At 44.9% G+C, this 21,307-nt stretch overlaps 1 protein-coding gene across 4 annotated transcripts in view; it reads left to right on the forward strand.

The window, feature by feature from the left end:
* Positions 1-21,307, forward strand: part of LOC139563319 (low-density lipoprotein receptor-related protein 4-like) — a 205,161-nt gene that overhangs the window by 46,697 nt on the left and 137,157 nt on the right. For 3 of the 4 annotated variants that reach the window (XM_071381926.1, XM_071381927.1, XM_071381929.1), the window contains exon 2: positions 11,697-11,768. The exons of the other annotated variant lie outside the window; for it this stretch is intronic. In XM_071381926.1, coding sequence (XP_071238027.1) covers positions 11,697-11,768 — 72 coding nt within the window. The remainder of the gene's footprint in view (positions 1-11,696; positions 11,769-21,307) is intronic. 4 annotated transcript variants of the gene reach the window in all.

The following is a 21,307-nucleotide window of genomic DNA, read 5'->3' on the forward strand; positions in this document are numbered from 1 at the left end:
CCATATGAGTTTTGTTGTACTCACAGACATCATTCAGAGTGTTTTCTATCCAAATATGCTAATAATATGCATATATTAGCAACTGGGACTGAGTAGCAGGCCGTTTACTCTGGGCACCTCTGGGCACCTTACTCATCCAAGCTACTCAATACTGCCCCCAGCCATAAGAAGTTAACTAGTATCTGACATAGCTGAAATGTTGAACTGTTTTAATGATAATTTAGTTTCTTCTGGTTTTCTTTTTAAGACCGTATCAAACACAGATAATCATACATTTGTTCATGTAGAAGTGAGAAATTTAGTTTTAGTTTTTCCCCCTTTTCTGTTTCTGAGGTACATAATGCTCTAGAAGGTATTGACTCAAAAAAAGCAACTGAATCTGACAATCTGGATCCAAATTTTTTGAAACTTGCAGTTGACTTTATTGCTGAGCCCCTAAACTACAGTACCTCTTTAATATCACCCTTGAGCTAAATGTCATCCCTAGTGTTTGGAAGTCGGCATACAGTTCTGTCCCTGTTAAAGGCAGGAGAAACCTCTAACCTGAATAACTACATGCCTATTTCTAAGCTACTGGTTCTAGCTAAAATCTTTGAGACCCTTAAATCAAATCAATTGAGGGAGTTTTTATGTGTCAATTACATTTGATCTAAGTTTCAATCAGGTTTCAGAAAATGGCATGGCACTTTTCTTGCAGCAACAAAGTTGTTAATATAATTGATACCATGGACAAGGAACAGCACTGTCTCCCATTTCATCGATCTGTCAGGGGCATTTGACACCGTTGATCAAGACTTGTCATCATAGGATTGGCTGATCAAGTGGTCTCATGGTTCAAAAGCTACCTGTCAGATAGAACTGATGGCAAGTCATCTGATATGTTAAACTGTCCAGAATGGGGTGCCACAGGGCTCTGTTCTTGGACCACTGTTGTTTACTGTCAATATTAATAATGTTTGTAGAAATGTGTCAAATGCTAGTTTACACTTTTATGCTGATGATAGTGATTTATTGTCGTGCAGCAACACTGAATAAGGCCTTTGAAGAATTGCAGTCTGCATTTACTATTGTCCATACTCGGCTCAGTCAGCCGAAGTTGCTTTTGAATGTTGAAAATACAAAATTGATGGTCTTCACAAAATATAACATGTATAACTGACTCTTCTACGTAGTCACTAAATAGATAGAGTAGCAACTTACAAGTACTTGTTCCTCGATAGATGAGTGTCACCTTAAAAGCCCACATCAAAGGTCTTGTGAAAAAGCATTTTTATTTTTTTTTATATATTTTTTTGATGCGAGAAAGGCTTGTTCCCACTACTTTTGTGCCTGTAATTGATGTACGGGGATATCTTGTGCATGTATGCCCCGGGGGCATCATTACGTATGCTGGACACAGTGTACAATTGGGCGCTGAGGTTTGTTACTACCTCTAAAGCCCTCATTCATCACTGTACCCTCTATATGAGAGTGGGCTGGCCTTCTTTAGCTCTTCTGCGATGAAATCACCGGTGCGTTTTTATTTACAAGGCCATATTGAGACTGCGCCCATTTTACTTGTGTAACTACATTGTCCAGCAGACAAATGAAAACTATCGCCTGCGCTCACATGCCTGTGTTTTGTTGATCGTGCCTGAGGCCTGTACAGAGCTAGGGAAAAAAGCTTTCCAGTTCTCTTCCCCTTCCACTTGGAACACGTTTCAAAGGTCCTGAAATTACAGGCGCTCGTCCCTTTAAATGTATTTCAAGTTAGGTTAAACACTATGATGGAAAATTAAGTTGTCGTTCAATGTGGAAGTTGATGTTTTTTAAATTCTAGTGCTTTGTGTCTGCAAATTTGTGTGCTGATATTTTGGCCAGGTGTCTCTTGTAAAATAGATTGTTAATCTAAATGAGACTAACCTGGTAAAATAAAGGTAGAATAAAAAAAATCTGTTTGGGGGTTGTAGGGCTTTGGGTCTTTACGAACGGAGCAGAGTTTGACCTCTGTGAAGATTTGAGCTGTAGTTGGACAGTTGTGGTCATTGTGCTGGTAGCCGATGATTCTGCCCGGCCATCTCCTACCCCGACACACCGCCTTAGTCTGCCTCAGTTCCGCTCCCTGCTTTATAGTCAGGAAATGGCCGCCCCAAATGGACATAACATCCAGGTCAGTGGACATGGAGTGTAAGGCCACGGCGGGGTCAAGCCGGCCATAATGAACGAGAATCTTTTTTTCTGCTGTTCTAATGGTGTTTGAAGTCGGATGGTCAGTCTGCACAGGGTCTGACAACACGGATGCGCACACAACACACACATACAATGGCACACAGACTCACTCCTCTCTCTACCCTTCTACCCCTTCATTAATTTATCTTCCAGTCCTCTTCTGTCTCCTTCCTCAGCTCTCTTTGTAGCTAGTCTTCTCGGTCTTTTTCTTCTTTCTCAGCTCATCCGCTCCTCTCTGTCCGCCTCATCCCTAAGCAACCGTGACAGGCGTGACAGATCTGCTCTTTGGCTCAACCGGCATCTGACTTTACCCTCTACTCTGCCATACCCCTCATGGCCTATACCTCGTACCCCACCCACCCCTTCTAAGAGCTAACAGGAGGGAAGCATCCAGCTGGATGGAACTGTTGTGTTCCCCGCCGGAGGGCTTTGATCCCGCATCATCCCCCCTGGCCCCCGAGCTCAGAACAGGGCTGTATAATTCCCTGATTTAGCACCTTTTCCTCCACCAGTGGGGATGGGGGCAAGGGGTGGAAGAGAGATACACGCTTCTGCTATGCTCTGTGACAGCTGGGAGAGGGTGGGGGGAACGGGTTCCTTTCACTATATCAGCCCACCCCTTTTCTTCACTTCTCTCGCTCAACTTCCTCCTAGCCAGCTCTCACTCCAATCCTCCCTCAAGTCAACAGCAGTGGGTCATTGTCTCGACAAAACGCTACTCCCTAGGGAGAGAGTGAGAGGGCGGGCCCAGGGGGTGTTTAGACCCCCTCTCTCAGTTCCCTCTGACCCTGGCCCCACTTTTTGGGGGATTTAAGACTGACCTGTCAGCGCTTCTCTCTTCCCCAGAGTCAATGCAGCCCAGCCCCCTCAAAGGGAATTCTGCAATGGTCTTCTGTTTGAACAGCCCCAGCTGAAGGACCCCTTGTGCTGCCCTTTGTGTGCCTGTAAATAAGATCAGAGTTAGTCCCTGTGCTCTTGTGTCCAGAGACAGGCGCTCTGAGCCACAGGGACTAATACTATCTGGCAGGCCTATCGATTGCAACCCCCCCCCCCCCCCCCCCCACAACACATACAAATACACTTCCCCTCCACCCCACGGTAGAAGATTGTAGGTGCTCCAGCAGTGACCCCTATAACCTTCTCTCGGTCTTTCTTCATCTCTTTCTTTTCTCTCTCCATTACTCATGCATTCTCTCTCTTTATATCTTTCTCTAATTCCCAATGTAATATATGTGAAATGTATCAAATAAATGGTCCTGAATCAATGGTTGGAAGGTTATGCAGTTCAGTCTCTATCGCTATCTCTGTGCCTAACCCTATTCATATACTTTCCATAACGTCTATTCACACCGTTGTATACACTCAATTGCCAGTTTATTAGGTACACCCATATAGTACCGGGTCAGACCCCCTTTGCCTCCAGAACATCCTGAATTATTCGGGGCACAGATTCTACATTGTGTTGCTCAATTGGTGTCAAAGGACCTAACGTGTGCCAGGAAAACATTCTCCCCACCATTACACCACCGCCACCAGCCTGTCCTCCAGGCAGGATGGGGCCATGGACTCATGCTGCCTACGCCAAATCCTGACTCTGCCATCAGCATGATGCAACCGGAACCGGGATTCGTCAGACCAGGCAATGTTTTTCCACTCCTCAATTGTCCAGTGTTGGTGATCACGTGGCCACTGGGAGCCACTTCTTCTTGTATTTAACTGATAAGAGTGGAACCCGGTGTAGATGAAAGGGAGGAGACGGGTTAAAGAAGGATTTTGAAGCCTTGAGACTATTGAGACATGGATTGTGTATATGTGCCATTCAGAGGGTGAATGAGCAAGACCAGATTTAAGTGCCTTTGAACGGTTTATGGTAGTCGGTGTCAGTCGCATCAGTTTGAGTGTGTAAAGATCTGCAACGTTGCTGGGTTTTTCATGCTCAACAGTTTCCCTTATGTACTGTACATTCCGGACTCTGACATTGCTCATTCTAAAATGTCTTAATTTCTTTCTTTTTACTTTTGTATTATGTGCAAATTGTTTGTATTATTGCTGCGCTGTTGGAGCTAGAAACTCAACAGTTTCACTGCACCTGCGATAACATCTGCACATCGGTGTACCCAACCAATAAACATTCACCTCTAACCTGGCACATTCACCTCACAGGTGAATTCCACTTGACCAGAGGAAACTGGCATTCTTTGTAAAGAAGGCAGATTTATGGCTGACCGGGGCTGGAGTTGGGCTCTGGTTTAACAATTGTCTGTCCAGTGTGAGAGTGAGCGAGACTAGAGTAAAAAAGAAAAAACATCCACAGCAGGAAAATGGTGTGCATAGATGAAAGAGAGATAGGCACACAGAGAATGAGAGGCGAAGTGAAAGGCAGAGGAGAGATGAACACAAAGAGGAGGGCAAGGTAGAAGTGTGATAACAGCTGAGAGACAGGACAAGAGAAACCAAGATTGAGAGGTCGGGAGGGATGGCAAAAGGTGTTAGAACAGAAGTGACACAGAGGGAGGAAGGAAAAAAAGATGGCGTAAGTGAGGAAAAGGTTAGGCTAATAGACAGAGGTGGTGGTTATCTGTCAGGGCTATTAGGAGTGGATTAGGAGAGGGAAAGCTGGGCTTTAGCTGCAAACCATATTACTCAGGATCTCTGGCAGCTCAGTTAGCAGTGCTTACAGACCCACAGAGCTCTACACTAGATGGGTGATACAGGTCAGGCAAATTACATAACCCACACCTGGGGATATGGGATAGAGTCCTGGCGATAACTCTGTCCTGCAGATATCTGGTTGTGAAGCATTTCCCCTGATGTATATGTACTACATCAAGGGTTTGAAACAGGTACTGACAAGCTATGGTCCTTCATTCTTGGTTGACCACTTAAAACTAGCACTTAAGTTGAGAAATTACTACATCGAGGAACCTGTCAGCAACATCCTTCAGAAATACTGTGCTACATGTTCATGGCAAGCAGGCAAACCTTCTCATATGGACATCACAATAAACCACGGAGATTCAGAAAATGATGGACTTCAGACCAGTGTCTGGTGTGTGTTTTCACACCAGTGTCTGGTGCATGGTTTCACACCAGTGTCTGGTCTGTGTGTCCAGTGTGTCTTCAGACCAGTGTCTGGTGTGTGTCCAGTGTGTCTTCAGACCAGTGTCTGGTGTATGTGTCCAGTCAGTATGAGTCAACGGGGCTATCGTGTTTCAGCGACAGTCATCATGGCTAGGCCGGGCCCAGTAACAATTACACCCATGTCTGTGTGTCTGGAGCCACTGCACCACCTGTTCCCATTCCTTCATCATTAAAAGGGGACGACAGGCAGGGGGAGGAAAGCAGGAGGAGGGGAGAGTGGGGGCACGCCTCTGTCATCACCAATGCCCAGGGCCAGGGTTAAACTTCACAAGTTTCTGTTGTCGCTGTGTTAAGACTTTCAAAAGCAGTGTTGCACCCAAGTTGTTTTGGTCAGGTGCTGCGTAACCATCATCCAGTTGCTGCCAACACTCCCAAAAGTCTAGCGAAATAATTTGAAGCTGAAAGACAGTTGGTAAAGGGTCTCGCCCGCATAAGTACTTTCTCCTTTTAAGGGTTCATTGGGCTATGATCAACTAAAAGGGGGAAAACAGAGAGGATTGGGTGCTTTACTGAAATAATAGTGACTCATTAGCATTGCTGTGTGTCTTGCTTCTCTTGGTTGGTAGCAGACACTGGGTAGCCTTGTGGTTAGAGCGTTGGACTAGTAACCGAAAGGTTGCAAGTTCAAATCCCCGCGCTGACAAGGTACAAATCTGTCGTTCTGCCCCTGAACAGGCAGTTAACCCACTGTTCCTAGGCCGTCATTGAAAATAAGAATTTGTTCTTAACTGACTTGCCTAGTTAAATAAAGGTAAAAAATAAAATAAAAAACTGGTTCGGGATGTTTGAGACAAGGCAAACTGTTTACATTCATTTCCAATGGAACACTGCGTTTGTCTTGCAGAGGCAGTTGCCGTGCGTTCTGTGAGGTGCATAAGTTGGATTTATCTAACGTATGCGTTGAACTGTATGCATAGACGACTCGACAGAAATGGTAGCAGAAGGTGAATGTTGAACTTGTGTTGCACACATATTCAGATGATGCTGTGTAACAGTTTGCTCAATGACACTGTCTGTGTGATCAAGGCGTAAGCAGAGGGAGAGAGAGAGATGGCGTGATGGGAAAAGAAGGATGGAGGATAGATGGAGGGGAAGTTGTGGATGACTGGTCTCTTTGGAGAGATTGGATTCTTGTTCTGTGATGAAGAACACTGGTTCTAAGCTTAATGATTGACTAGACTGGAGAACACCGGTGACTAATGATTGACTAGAGAGCATCTCTGTGGTTCAAGAGGGCTCAACCACAACTCCAGCCCTCACTGCTCTCACCACCCATCAACTGTAGTGAGCAGAGCTGAGCTGGAAAGAAGCCAAAAGGTAGAATTAGCCCTCTCCCCACTTTCCCCACACCTTCTCTCTCTCTCTACATTTACATTCGCAGTCAAAGGTTTGGACACACCTACTCATTCAAGTTTTTTTTTTTTTTTTAAACTATTTTCTACATTGAAGAATAATAGTGAAGACATCAAAACTATGAAATAACACATATGGAATCATGTAGTAACCAAAAAAGAGTTAAATATATTTAATATTTTAGATTCTTCAAGTAGCCACCCTTTGCCTTTGACAGCTTTGCACACTCTTGGCATTCTCTCAACCAGCTTCATGAGGAATGCTTTTCCAACAGTCTTGAAGGAGTTCCCACATATGCTGAGCAATGGTTGGCTGCTTTTCCTTCCCTCTGCGGTCCAAACTCATCCCAAACCATCTCAATTGGGTTGAGGTCGGGTGATTGTGGAGGCCAGGTCATCTGATGCAGCACTCCATCATTCTCCTTGGTCAAATAGCCCTTACACAGCCTGGAGGTGTGTTTTGGGTCATTGTCCAGTTGAAAACAAATAATAGTGCCATTAAGCGCAAACCAGATGGGATAGCGTATCACTGCAGAATGCTGTGGTAGCCATGCTGGTTAAGTGTGCTTTGAATCCTAAATAAATCACTGACAGTGTCACCAGCAAAGCACCCCCACACCATCACACCTCCTCCTCCATGCTTCATGGTGGGAGCACACAAATCAAATCAAACTTTATTTGTCACATGCGCCGAATACAACAAGTGTAGACCTTACTGTGAAATGCTTACTCACAAGCCCTTAACCAACAGTGCAGTTCAAGAAGAGTTAAGAAAATATTTACCAAATAAACTAAAGTAACACAATAACATAACAATAACGAGGCTATAAACAGGGGGTACTGGTACCGAGTCAGTGTGTGGGGGTACAGGTTAGAGGTCATTTGTACATGTAGGTAGGGGTGATGCATAGATAATAAACAGTGTGTAGCAGCAGTGTACAAAACAAATGGAGGGGGAGGGGGTGGGGGTCAATGTACTAGTCTGGTGGCCATTTGATTAATTGTTCAGCATTCTTTTGGCTTGGGGGTGGAGATCATCCGTTCACCTACTCTGCATCTCACAAAGAAACGGCGGTTGGAAGCAAAAATCTCTAATTTGGAATCATCAGACCAAAAGACAGATTTCCACCGGTCTAATGTCCATTCCTCATGTTTCTTGGCCCAAGCAAGTCTTTTCTTCTTATTGGTGTCCTTTAGTTGTGGTTTCTTTGCAGCAATTTGACCATGAAGGCCTGATTCACACAGTCTCCTCTGAACAGTTGATGTTTGAGATGTGTCTGTTAGTTGAACTCTGTGAAGCGTTTATTTGGGCTGCAATCTGAGGAGCAGTTAACTCTAATGAACTTGTCCTCTGCAGCAGAGGTAACTATGGGTCTTCCTTCCCTGTGGCGGTCCTCATGAGAGCCAGTTTCATCATAGCGCTTGATGTTTTTTGCGACTGCACTTGAAGAAACTTGAAACGTTATAGAAATGTTCCATAATGATTTACCTTCATGTCTTAAAATAATGATGGACTGTCGTTTCTCTTTGCTTATTTGAGCTGTTCTTGCCATAATATGGACTTGGTCTTTTACCAAATAGGGCTATCTTCTGTATTCCAGCCCTACCTTGTCACAACACAACTGATTGTCTCAAACGCATTAAGAAGGAAAGAAATTCCACAAATTGACTTTTAACAAGTCACACCTTTTAATTGAAATGCATAATTGAGAGAATGCCACTAGGGTGCAAAGCTGTCATTAAGGCAAAGGGTGGCTACTTTGAGGAATTTCATATATAAAATATATTTGGATTTGTTTACATTTTTTTGGTTACTACATGATTCCATATGTGTTATTTCATAGTTTTAATGTCTTCACTATTATTCTACAATGTAGAAAATTGTCAAAATAAAGAGAACCCTGCAATGAGTAGGTGTGTCCAAACCTTTGACTGGTACTGTACATGCAGCCACATATGTATACACACTATGCCATTTTTCATAGATGAAGCTTGCGAGACTCAAGCACACTTCTATATACACATGGCATGCCATGACTGGCTACTACTCTGAACTGTGAGTGGTGAGCTTTCTGGCGCCCAGAGCTGCTGAGTAATCACCCAAGTGAATGGTTCACGGAGTAGAAGAGGAAAATCCAGTGGCTACACAACCCAGGCTGGTTCTCATAGTAGTCCTCTACAAGATTTTCACCAGACTCCATCTTCATCAACCATTTCCCTGACCACCTTCCTCTGATCAAGCTATGAACTGTCCTTCTCCGTCTTTGGATGATACATGCACTCAGACTTTGGCCTCTATTGGTTGACCTAGCCAACTAAAGCTACGCTACTCATGATGTATTGCTTGTTTGTTTTTTGCATATGAAGAGCTTTGAGATTCTTACTAAAAGCGCTACAGAAATGTAATTTATTTGTATTATGTTGCAATGTTGAGACAGTGAGGTGTGTGTGTGTGTGAGATGCTGTTTATCCAGTCCCAGCCCAGTGGCCCAGACGTCCCCTTCTGAGTTAGGAATGCCAGGAGGGAGGGAAAGAAGGGAGGAGGAGAGCAGCTTTAGGGGGATGGGCAGTTGCAGTTTGTGATCAAACACAACCATGGCTGCCTAGCAGGTGCGTGTGTGTCTACACGTATGTGGGCAGAGTGTGTGTGTGTGTCCCACTAGAGAGAAATACGCACCTAATAGCTTCCAGCTACAGCGGTGTGTGTTTGCCTGTACAGGACTGGGCAGGGCAGAGCCTTGCAGGATAAAAGAGCTCTCTGCTTTGTGTGGCTAATCCTTAGGAGTGGTATATCTGGACATGATTGGGTGATTATCCTAGCAGGGGCCATAAACACCGGAGCGTGTAAGTCGGTGTGTGTGTGAGTACAAGAGATATGGTTGCCTTATGTTTTGGCCTTGTGTTGTCCATATGGCTCAATTGGTTAGCAATGTGCCAGAGATCGTCGCGATGTAGAGCTGAAGAAATGTCAGTATTTTTCCATTTTAGCATTTGCGTGTGTTATTGTATGTGTGTTGTCCTTTGACAAACATTCTCATGAGCAAACACTATGCCAGCCCAACAGCTGATAATGTGAGCTATTTACTGTACCACACACACACACACACAACCCTGAGCAGATAGAGGGAGTGAGAGATGGGGGGTATGTGAGTCAGAGAATCGTTGAACCTTTGGAACAGCTCTGAGAGTCAAATTAACTTGTGGATACCATTATGTATCTGCGTCCAGTATGAAGAAAGGTTGTTTTGCGAGCCAATTCTAACTAGCGTTAGCGCAATGACTGGAAGCCTACAGGAAGAGCTAGCATGAGTTCATCTGACTGGGGAAGAAGATAAAGGGCTTCATTGCCAAAATCCTGAACTCCCTTTAAGATGTCCATGTATAACAGCAGTGGCAATGTCATATGAAGAGACTAGACCATAGACATCCTAGTCTTCTTGTTCCCTCCCTTCTTATCCTACGCCAACATCCGGTGAAATTGCAGAGCGCGAAATTCAAAATAGAAAAATCGTAATATTAAACATTCATGAAAATACAAGTGTCATACATCATTTAAAAGCTTAACTTCTTGTTAATCCAACCGTGTTGTCAGATTTCAAAAAGGCTTTACGGCGAAAGCATACTATGCGATTATCTGAGGACAGCGCCCCACATCAAAATACTTTTTCAACCAGCACAGGCATCACAAAATCACAAATAGTGATTAAATAAATCACTTACCTTTGAAGATCTTCCTCTCTGTGCAATCCCAAGGGTCCCAGCTACACAATGAATGCTTGTTTTGTTCGATAAAGTCCTTCTTTATATAAAAAAAAGTCAGTTTAGTTGACGCCAATGATCTCAGTAATCCACTTGTTCAACATGCATACAAATGAATCCTAAAAGTTACCGGTAAAGTTCGTCCAAACAAGTCAGATGTTTCTTATTAATCGTAGGTACTCTAATATCTAAATAAACGATAATATTTATGACAGCGAACAGTATGTTCAATAGGGAAGATAAATAACGAAAAGCGTGCACCTCATTCATGCGCCAACAAGACTACTTTTCTAATGAGAGACACCTTGGAAAAACTACAACTACTTTCTAATTTTTCAAAAAACAAGCCTTAAACCCTTTCTAAAGACTGTTGACATCTAGTGGAAGCCATAGGAACTGCAATCTGGGAGGAATTCCTTTGTATATCCCATAGGCTAGCATTGAAATGGCCTGTGACCTCCAAAAACAACATTTCTGGATGGATTTTCCTCTGGTTATTTTAACAGTTTTAGAGACTTCAGATTGTTTTCTATCCAATGCTACCAATTATATGCATATCCTAGCTTCTGGGCCTGAGTAACAGGCAGTTTACTTTGGGCACGTCAGTCATCCGAAATTCCAAACAATAACCAGTATGCTAAAGAGGCAGATATAGAGAGCGATTGACAGAGAGAAGAGACTGATAGAAAAATTTGATGGACAGATGAGTAAGAAAGGTCCAATTTTAACAACTCTACCCCCCCAATCTGCATATGATTTAACACAAGGCCCTCCATCATTCATTCGTAGTTGCAGTAGCACACTAGCCTAACTGGGTGTCTCTAAGTTAAGGAACTATCTTGCATAGACAATGGGGCGGTTTGTTACAGCTCCTCTTCATCTGTGCCGTCAGAGGGGGGAGCAGGGAACGTCTCAAAAGCTCTGAGGCTTGATCTGTCTCTCTTTAGGAGGCCGTTAAGGGGGAAGGTCCAAGGAGGAACAGCGGGGAGTCCACACTACATCACTCTCCCTCTCATCCCGCTTAATTGTTTCCTTTTGATCTTCAAGACACTGAAGGTCTTCTTCTGGCATATGGAGCTGTGCGTGTGTGTGTGTGTGTGTGTGTGTGTGTGTGTGTGTGTGTGTTTGTGTGAAGCACAGCTACAATGAGTCAGGGAGGCTGTGGCACAACTACTGCTGAAGCTACCATGCTTCTGATGCACATCCCTTTTTTTCTTCTTTTCTCTCTTTTCAAAGCTACTTTTCCAAAAATATCTCTGAAAGGCCTCATTCGGAAAGGAAAAGGAACAACAAGCACATTGAAAGAAAGTGAGTTTATTACCCTCCCTCCCCTCCTTCCTCTCTTTCTGCCTCTCCTGCTCTACCTAGTGCCTGCTCCTAACCTTGTTTTACCACGCCGTTGCTAAGACACATCAATCGCCGTGTCACACGTTCTTTTGCTCTAATGCCGTGTCATGAAAGCCTTCCTCTTTCATCTCTAAAGGGTTCTGGCACCCTCTCACCCTTACCTGCCTGGAAACTCTAACTGGGGTAGGGTGAGTAGAGAGCGAGGGAGGAATGGTGGGGGAGTCCTCTCTGATCCCTCTTTAATCAAAGTCTGGAATATTCCGTTAGTGGCGTTCTGTCTTTTTATTTATTTAAAAAAAAAATGGGGGGAGCACTTCTCTTCTTCCTTAATATGTTCTCTCTGAAGCAGGACAGTTTGTAGTGCTTTCTGTGTCTCTTTTTTTCCTTCTGCACCCCCTTCTCCATTTCTCTTTCTCTCTATCTTTCTGTCTCTCTCGCCCTCTTCATCTCGCTCTCTGTTGTTTCTGGTCTCCCCCTCTCTTACTCTCCCCCTCTCTTACTCTTTAAGGCATAGAGTGGTAGTTAACCTCAGTGGATCAGGGTGTGGAAGACTGTGAGGGAGGGGGATTTGGGGGAGAGAAGTTGATCCAGTTTGGAGAATTGTATTTGTCACATGCCTCGTAAACAACAGGTGTAGACTAACAGTGAAGTGATTACTTATGGGCCCTTCCCAACAATGCAGAGAATAAACTTGAAATAATAGAAAACCAGCTCACCACTGGGGCTGATGCTGCCGTTCCGTCCTGCCAGCTAGGTTTATATTTAGCATGTCCTTGTTCATCCACGACTCAGAGAAACATAGGATATTACAGTTCTTCAGATCATGTTGATAGGATGTGTGGGCTCCCGAGTGGCGAGTAGCGCAGCAGTCCAAGGCACTGCATCTCAGTGCTAGTGGCGTCACTACAGACCCTGGTTCGATTCCAGGCTGTATCACAACCGGCCATGATTGAGAGTCCCATAGGGTGGCGCACAATTGGGCCTGCGTCGTCCGGGTTAGGGTTTGGCCGGGATAGGCCGTCGTTGTAAATAAAAATTTGTTCTTAACTGACTTGCCTAGTTAACTAATTGTTCCGGAGTTCCAAATTAAGCAGCAGCAGCTGAAAAGATGAGCTCCTACAAATATTGAAATTTAAATGTTTTTTTAGAGTAAAGTACATCGAAAAAAAATCAAAAGAAAACTGCAAACTGAATAGGAGACCAAACAAGCAGCAAACAAAGAAGAAAGGCTTTTGAAAAAGTAACAATTTTTCATAAAATTATACAGTTTTCTTAGCTAGCTAAGTTGTTTACCTGTTGCTAGGCAGTTGCTAGGGACATTCCTGAAAGAAGCTAGCTAGCTAACAAGGAGTGTCTAGTTGGCAGAAGAGAAGAAGGGACAAAGAAGGGACAAAGTGGGACAAAATAAGGACAGAAGAAAAGGGAAAGGGGACATTAAGGTGAAGCAGTCCTCTAAAGACACAAAAGACAATAATACAAGAAACAACACTTCTATTGCCTCTCCCTCTACGATACGCACTTCCGGTTTGGTTTGGAGCGAGTAGTTGCATTCCGCTTTGCTCCACAGGTAGTATTACAGGTAGTATTACATTTCATTTCATTACAGTACAACAGTTTGATTTGTTTGATCTTAGCTGGCTACATAGCCGTCTTTGTATCCAAGATAATTGTGTAGTCTAGAGTAATTGTCGAGGTTACCTAGCCAGTTAGAAGTTACCTAGCCAGCTACACTTTCAAACAAAGTCAACAACGCAGCCACTGCTAGCTAGCCTATTTCACCAGCCAGCAGTACTATATCATTTTAGTCAATAAGATTTTTTGCAACGTAAGCTTAACTTTCTGAACATTCGAGACGTGTAGTCCACTTGTCATTCCAATCTCCTTTGCATTAGCGTAGCCTCTTCTGTAGCCTGTCAACTATGTGTCTGTCTATCCCTGTTCTCTCCTCTCTGCACAGACCATACAAACGCTTCACACCGCGTGGCCGCTGCTACTCTAACCTGGTGGTCCCAGCGCGCACGACCCACGTGGAGTTCCAGGTCTCAGGCAGCCTCTGGAACTGCCGATCTGCGGCCAACAAGGCAGAGTTCATCTCAGCCTATGCTTCCCTCCAGTCCCTCGACTTCTTGGCACTGACGGAAACATGGATTACCACTGATAACACTGCTACTCCTACTGCTCTCTCCTCGTCTGCCCACGTGTTCTCGCACACCCCGAGAGCTTCTGGTCAGCGGGGTGGTGGCACTGGGATCCTCATCTCTCCCAAGTGGACATTCTCTCTTTCTCCCCTGACCCATCTGTCTATCGCCTCCTTTGAATTCCATGCTGTCACAGTTACCAGCCCTTTCAAGCTTAACATCCTTATCATTTATCGCCCTCCAGGTTCCCTTGGAGAGTTCATCAATGAGCTTGACGCCCTGATAAGTTCCTTTCCTGAGGATGGCTCACCTCTCACAGTTCTGGGTGACTTTAACCTCCCCACGTCTACCTTTGACTCATTCCTCTCTGCCTCCTTCTTTCCACTCCTCTCCTCTTTTGACCTCACCCTCTCACCTTCCCCCCCTACTCACAAGGCAGGCAATACGCTTGACCTCATCTTTACTAGATGCTGTTCTTCCACTAATCTCATTGCAACTCCCCTCCAAGTCTCCGACCACTACCTTGTATCCTTTACCCTCTCGCTCTCATCCAACACTTCCCACACTGCCCCTACTCGGATGGTATCGCGCCGTCCCAACCTTCGCTCTCTCTCCCCCGCTACTCTCTCCTCTTCCATCCTATCATCTCTTCCCTCTGCTCAAACCTTCTCCAACCTATCTCCTGATTCTGCCTCCTCAACCCTCCTCTCCTCCCTTTCTGCATCCTTTGACTCTCTATGTCCCCTATCCTCCAGGCCGGCTCGGTCCTCCCCTCCTGCTCCGTGGCTCGACGACTCATTGCGAGCTCACAGAACAGGGCTCCGGGCAGCCGAGCGGAAATGGAGGAAAACTCGCCTCCCTGCGGACCTGGCATCCTTTCACTCCCTCCTCTCTACATTCTCCTCTTCTGTCTCTGCTGCTAAAGCCACTCTAAATTCCAAGCATCTGCCTCTAACCCTAGGAAGCTCTTTGCCACCTTCTCCTCCCTCCTGAATCCTCCTCCCCCTCCTCCCCCCTCCTCCCTCTCTGCTGATGACTTCGTCAACCATTTTGAAAAGAAGGTCGACGACATCCGATCCTCGTTTGCTAAGTCAAACGACACCGCTGGTTCTGCTCACACTGCCCTACCCTGTGCTTTGACCTCTTTCTCCCCTCTCTCTCCAGATGAAATCTCGCGTCTTGTGACGGCCGGCCGCCCAACAACCTGCCCGCTTGACCCTATCCCCTCCTCTCTTCTCCAGACCATTTCCGGAGACCTTCTCCCTTACCTCACCTCGCTCATCAACTCATCCTTGACCGCTGGCTACGTCCCTTCCGTCTTCAAGAGAGCGAGAGTTGCACCCCTTCTGAAAAAACCTACACTCGATCCCTCCGATGTCAACAACTACAGACCAGTATCCCTTCTTTCTTTTCTCTCCAAAACTCTTGAACGTGCCGTCCTTGGCCAGCTCTCCTGCTATCTCTCTCAGAATGACCTTCTTGATCCAAATCAGTCAGGTTTCAAGACTAGTCATTCAACTGAGACTGCTCTTCTCTGTGTCACGGAGGCGCTCCGCACTGCTAAAGCTAACTCTCTCTCCTCTGCTCTCATCCTTCTAGACCTATCGGCTGCCTTTGATACTGTGAACCATCAGATCCTCCTCTCCACCCTCTCCGAGCTGGGCATCTCCGGCGCGGCCCACGCTTGGATTGCGTCCTACCTGACAGGTCGCTCCTACCAGGTGGCGTGGCGAGAATCTGTCTCCGCACCACGTGCTCTCACCACTGGTGTCCCCCAGGGCTCTGTTCTAGGCCCTCTCCTATTCTCGCTATACACCAAGTCACTTGGCTCTGTCATATCCTCACATGGTCTCTCCTATCATTGCTATGCAGACGACACACAATTAATCTTCTCCTTTCCCCCCTCTGATAACCAGGTGGTGAATCGCATCTCTGCATGTCTGGCAGACATATCAGTGTGGATGACGGATCACCATCTCAAGCTGAACCTCGGCAAGACGGAGCTGCTCTTCCTCCCGGGGAAGGACTGCCCGTTCCATGATCTCGCCATCACGGTTGACAACTCCATTGTGTCCTCCTCCCAGAGTGCTAAGAACCTTGGCGTGATCCTGGACAACACCCTGTCGTTCTCAACTAACATGAAGGCGGTGAACCGTTCCTGTAGGTTCATGCTCTACAACATTCGCAGAGTACGACCCTGCCTCACGCAGGAAGCGGCGCAGGTCCTAATCCAGGCACTTGTCATCTCCCGTCTGGATTACTGCAACTCGCTGTTGGCTGGGCTCCCTGCCTGTGCCATTAAACCCCTACAACTCATCCAGAACGCCGCAGCCCGTCTGGTGTTCAACTTTCCCAAGTTCTCTCACGTCACCCCGCTCCTCCGCTCTCTCCACTGGCTTCCAGTTGAAGCTCGCATCCGCTACAAGACCATGGTGCTTGCCTACGGAGCTGTGAGGGGAACGGCACCTCCGTACCTTCAGGCTCTGATCAGGCCCTACACCCAAACAAGGGCACTGCGTTCATCCACCTCTGGCCTGCTCGCCTCCCTACCTCTGAGGAAGTACAGTTCCCGCTCAGCCCAGTCAAAACTGTTCGCTGCTCTGGCACCCCAATGGTGGAACAAACTCCCTCACGACGCCAGGTCAGCGGAGTCAATCACCACCTTCCGGAGACACCTGAAACCCCACCTCTTTAAGGAATACCTAGGATAGGATAAAGTAATCCTTCTAACCCCCCCCCCCTTAAAAGAGTTAGATGCACTATTGTTAAGTGGTTGTTCCACTGGATATCATAAGGTGAATGCACCAATTTGTAAGTCGCTCTGGATAAGAGCGTCTGCTAAATGACTTAAATGTAAATGTAAATGTTAACTTCTCTGCGCTACGGATCAATTTTACGGGATCATTTTCCTAAACAACCACTGAATTGCAGGGCGCAAAATATTACAAAAAATATTTATAATCATGCAATCACAAGTGAAATATACCAAAACACAGCTTAGCTTGTTGTTAATCCACCTATCGTGTCAGATTTTGAAAATATGCTTTGCAGCGAAAGCAATCCAAGCTTTTGTGAGTGTATCAATCAATGCTACAACAGCTAGCCCCAAATTAGCATGGTCACGAAAGTCAGAAAAGCAATAAAATGAATCGCTTACCTTTGATAATCTTCGGCTGTTTGCACTCACGAGACTCCCAGTTACACAACAAATGTTATTTTTGTTCGATAAATAATAGTTTTATATAAAAAAAAACGCCATTTGGGTTGCACGTTATGTTCAGAAAACCAAAGCCTCGTTCCGTTCGACGAAAATTCCAAAAGGTATCCGTAATGGTCGTAGAAACATGTCAAATGTTTTTTATAGTCAATCCTCAGGTTGTTTTTAACAAACATAATCGATACTATTTCAACCGGACCGTAACCTATTCAATAAGAGAGAAAAAGAAAATGGAGAGCTACCCCTCTCGCACGCAGGAACTAATCAGAGGACACCTGACTAGTTTTGAAAAATCTTGCTCATTTGTCAAAATAAAAGCCTGAAACTATGTCTACGCCTGGTCACAGCCTGAGGAAGCCATTTGAAAAGGAATCTGGTTGATACTCCTTTACATGGAAGAACGACGGGCCAGGAAACACAGATAAAAAAATAAAAAACACTCCCGGGTTAGATTTTCTCAGGTTTTCGCCAGCAGAATCAGTTTTGTTATACTCACAGACAATATTTTTTGGAAACTTTGGAGTGTTTTCTATCCTAATCTGTAAATTATATGCATATTCTACGATATGGACCTGAGAAATAGTCAGTTTACCTTGGGAACGTTATTAAAAATAAAAAATAAAAAATCTGACCCCTAGCGTCAATAAAAGTTCAATCATTTTCTTTTTAAAAGGATCGTCTCGAACGGAGCTCATTGTCACGTTCTGACCTTTATTTTACTTTGTTTTGTCTTTATTTAGTATGGTCAGGGTGTGAGTTGGGGTGGGCAGTCTATGTTGGTATTTCTATGTTTTCCTATTTCTGTGTTTGGCCTGATATGGTTCTCAATCAGAGGCAGGTTTATTTTTTTGAGCAGTGTATATATATACAGTGGGGAGAACAAGTATTTGATAAACTGCCGATTTTGCACGTTTTCCTACTTACAAAGCATGTAGAGGTCTGTCATTTCTATCATAGGTACACTTCAACTGTGAGAGACGGAATCTAAAACAAAAATCCAGAAAATCACATTGTATGATTTTTAAGTAATTCATTTGCATTTTATTGCATGACATAAGTATTTGATCACCTACCAACCAGTAAGAATTCCGGCTCTCACAGACCTGTTTTTCTTTAAGAAGCCCTCCTGTTCTCCACTCATTACCTGTATTAACTGCACCTGTTTGAACTCCTTACCTGTATAAAAGACACCTGTCCACACACTCAATCAAACAGACTCCAACCTCTCCACAATGGCCAAGACCAGAGAGCTGTGTAAGGACATCAGGGATAAATTGTAGACCTGTACAAGGCTGGGATGGGCTACAGGACAATAGCCAAGCAGCTTGGTGAGAAGGCAACAACTGTTGGCACAATTATTAGAAAATGGAAGAAGTTCAAGATGACGGTCAATCACCCTCGGTCTGGGGCTCCATGCAAGATCTCACCTCGTGGGGCATCAATGATCATGAGGAATGTGAGGGATCAGCCCAGAACTACACGGCAGGACCTGGTCAATGACCTGAAGAGAGCTGGGACCACAGTCTCAAAGAAAACCATTAGTAACACACTACGCCGTCATGGATTAAAATCCTGCAGCGCACGCAAGGTCCCCCTGCTCAAGCCAGCGCATGTCCAGGCCCGTCTGAAGTTTGCCAATGACCATCTGGATGATCCAGAGGAGGAATGGGAGAAGGTCATGTGGTCTGATGAGACAAAAATAGAGCTTTTTGCTCTAAACTCCACTCGCCGTGTTTGGAGGAAGAAGAAGGATGAGTACAACCCCAAGAACACCATCCCAACCGTGAACCATGGAGGTGGAAACATCATTCTTTGGGGATGCTTTTCTGCAAAGGGGACAGGACGACTGCACCGTATTGAGGGGAGGATGGATGGGGCCATGTATCGCGAGATCTTGACCAACAACCTCCTTCCCTCAGTAAGAGCATTGAAGATGGGTCGTGGCTGGGTCTTCCAGCATGACAACGACCCGAAACACACAGCCAGGGCAACTAAGGAGTGGCTCCGTAAGAAGCATCTCAAGGTCCTGGAGTGGCCTAGCCAGTCTCCAGACCTGAACCCAATAGAAAATCTTTGGAGGGAGCCGAAAGTCCGTATTGCCCAGCGACAGCCCCGAAACCTGAAGGATCTGGAGAAGGTCTGTATGGAGGAGTGGGCCAAAATCCCTGCTGCAGTGTGTGCAAACCTGGTCAAGAACTACAGGAAACATATGATCTCTGTAATTGCAAACTAAGGTTTCTGTACCAAATATTCAGTTCTGCTTTTCTGATGTATCAAATACTTATGTCATGCAATAAAATGCAAATTAATTACTTAAAAATCATACAATGTGATTTTCTGGATTTTTGTTTTAGATTCCTTCTCTCACAGTTGAAGTGTACCTATGATAACAATTACAGACCTCTACATGCTTTGTAAGTAGGAAAACCTGCAAAATTGTCAGTGTATCAAATACTTGTTCTCCCCACTGTATATACACTGCTCAAAAAAATGAATGAATGAAATAGAAGGAGCAGGAGGATGTGCCATCCTGGATGAGCTGCACTACCTGAGCCACTTGTGTGGGTTGTAGACTCCGTCTCATGCTACCACTAGAGTGAAAGCACCGCCAGCAGTCAAAAGTGACCAAAACATCAGCCAGGAAGCATAGGAACTGAGAAGTGGTCTGTGGTCACCACCTGCAGAACCACTCCTTTATTGGGGGTGTCTTGCTAATTGCCTATAATTTCCACCTTTTGTCTATCCATTTGCACAACAGCATGTGAAATTTATTGTCAATCAGTGTTGCTTCCTAAGTGGACAGTTTGATTTCACAGAAGTGTGATTGACTTGGAGTTACATTGTGTTGTTTAAGTGTTCCCTTTATTTTTTTGAGCAGTGTATATACACACACAAAATAGCGCAATTGGTCAGGAGCCTATTTCCTCCAGCGTCATGTTAATCTATATTTTGTTGTTCACACGGAGTGTAAGAACTTTGAGCAGTAGTTTGTGGAACTTATTATTGATTGAGGACTTGCTGGCTGTTCTGTTTCTAAGGAGACCACACAACATTGTTCCGTTTTCACAGTGTAATTACGGCTACACTACAGGACCAAAAGTATGTGGACACCTGCTCGTCGAACAACTCATTACAAAATCATGGGTATTAATATGGAATTGCTGCTATAACAGCCTCCACTCCTCTTGGAAGGCTTTCCACTAGATGTTGAAACATTGCTGCGGGGACTTTCTTCTATTCAGCCACAAGAATATTAGTGAGGTTGGGCACTGATGTTGGGCGATTAGGTCTGGCTCGCAGTCGGCATTCCAATTCATCCCAATAGTGTAAGATGGAGTTGAGGTCAGTTGCAGGCCAGTCAAGTTCTTCCACACCGATCTCGACACACCATTTCTGTATGGACCTCGCTTTGTGCACGGGGGCATTGTCATGCTGAAACAGGACAGGGCTTTCCCCAAACTGTTGCCACAAAGTTGGAAGCACAGAATCTTCTAGAATGTCATTGTATGCTGTATCGTTAAGATTCCCCTTCGCTGGAACTAGGGGCCTAGACCGAGCCATGAAAAACAGCCCCATATCATTATTCCTCCTTCCCCAAACTTTACAGTTTACTCCTTGCATCCCCCAAACCCAGATTCATCCGTCGGACTACCATATGATGAAGCGTGATTGATAACTCCAGAGAACGTGCTTCCACTGTTCCAGAGTCCAATGGCGGCGAGCTTTACACCACTCCAGCCGACGCTTGGGATTGCGCATGGTGATCTTAGGCTTGTGTGGAAACCCTTTTCATGAAGCTCCAGACGACAGTGGTGGAAAAAGTACCCATTTGTCATACTTGAGTAAAAGTATAGATCCCTTAATAGAAAGTTACTCAAGTAAAAGCGTAAGTCACCCAGTAAAATACAACTTGAGTACAAGTCTATGGGCAAGTCTCTCTAAAAGTATTTGCTTCAAAATATACTCAAAAGTAAATGTAATTGCTAAAATATACTTAAGTATCAAAAGTAAAAATGTAAATCATTTCAAATTCCTTATATTAACAAAGCACACGGCACCATTTTCTTGTTTTAAAAATGTAGGGATAGCCAGAGTTACACTCCAACATTCAAATTATGCATTTGTGTTTAGTGAGTCTGCCAGAT

The sequence above is a fragment of the Salvelinus alpinus genome, chromosome 33 (assembly GCF_045679555.1).
Source record: "Salvelinus alpinus chromosome 33, SLU_Salpinus.1, whole genome shotgun sequence".
Taxonomy (NCBI): Eukaryota; Metazoa; Chordata; class Actinopteri; order Salmoniformes; family Salmonidae; genus Salvelinus; species Salvelinus alpinus.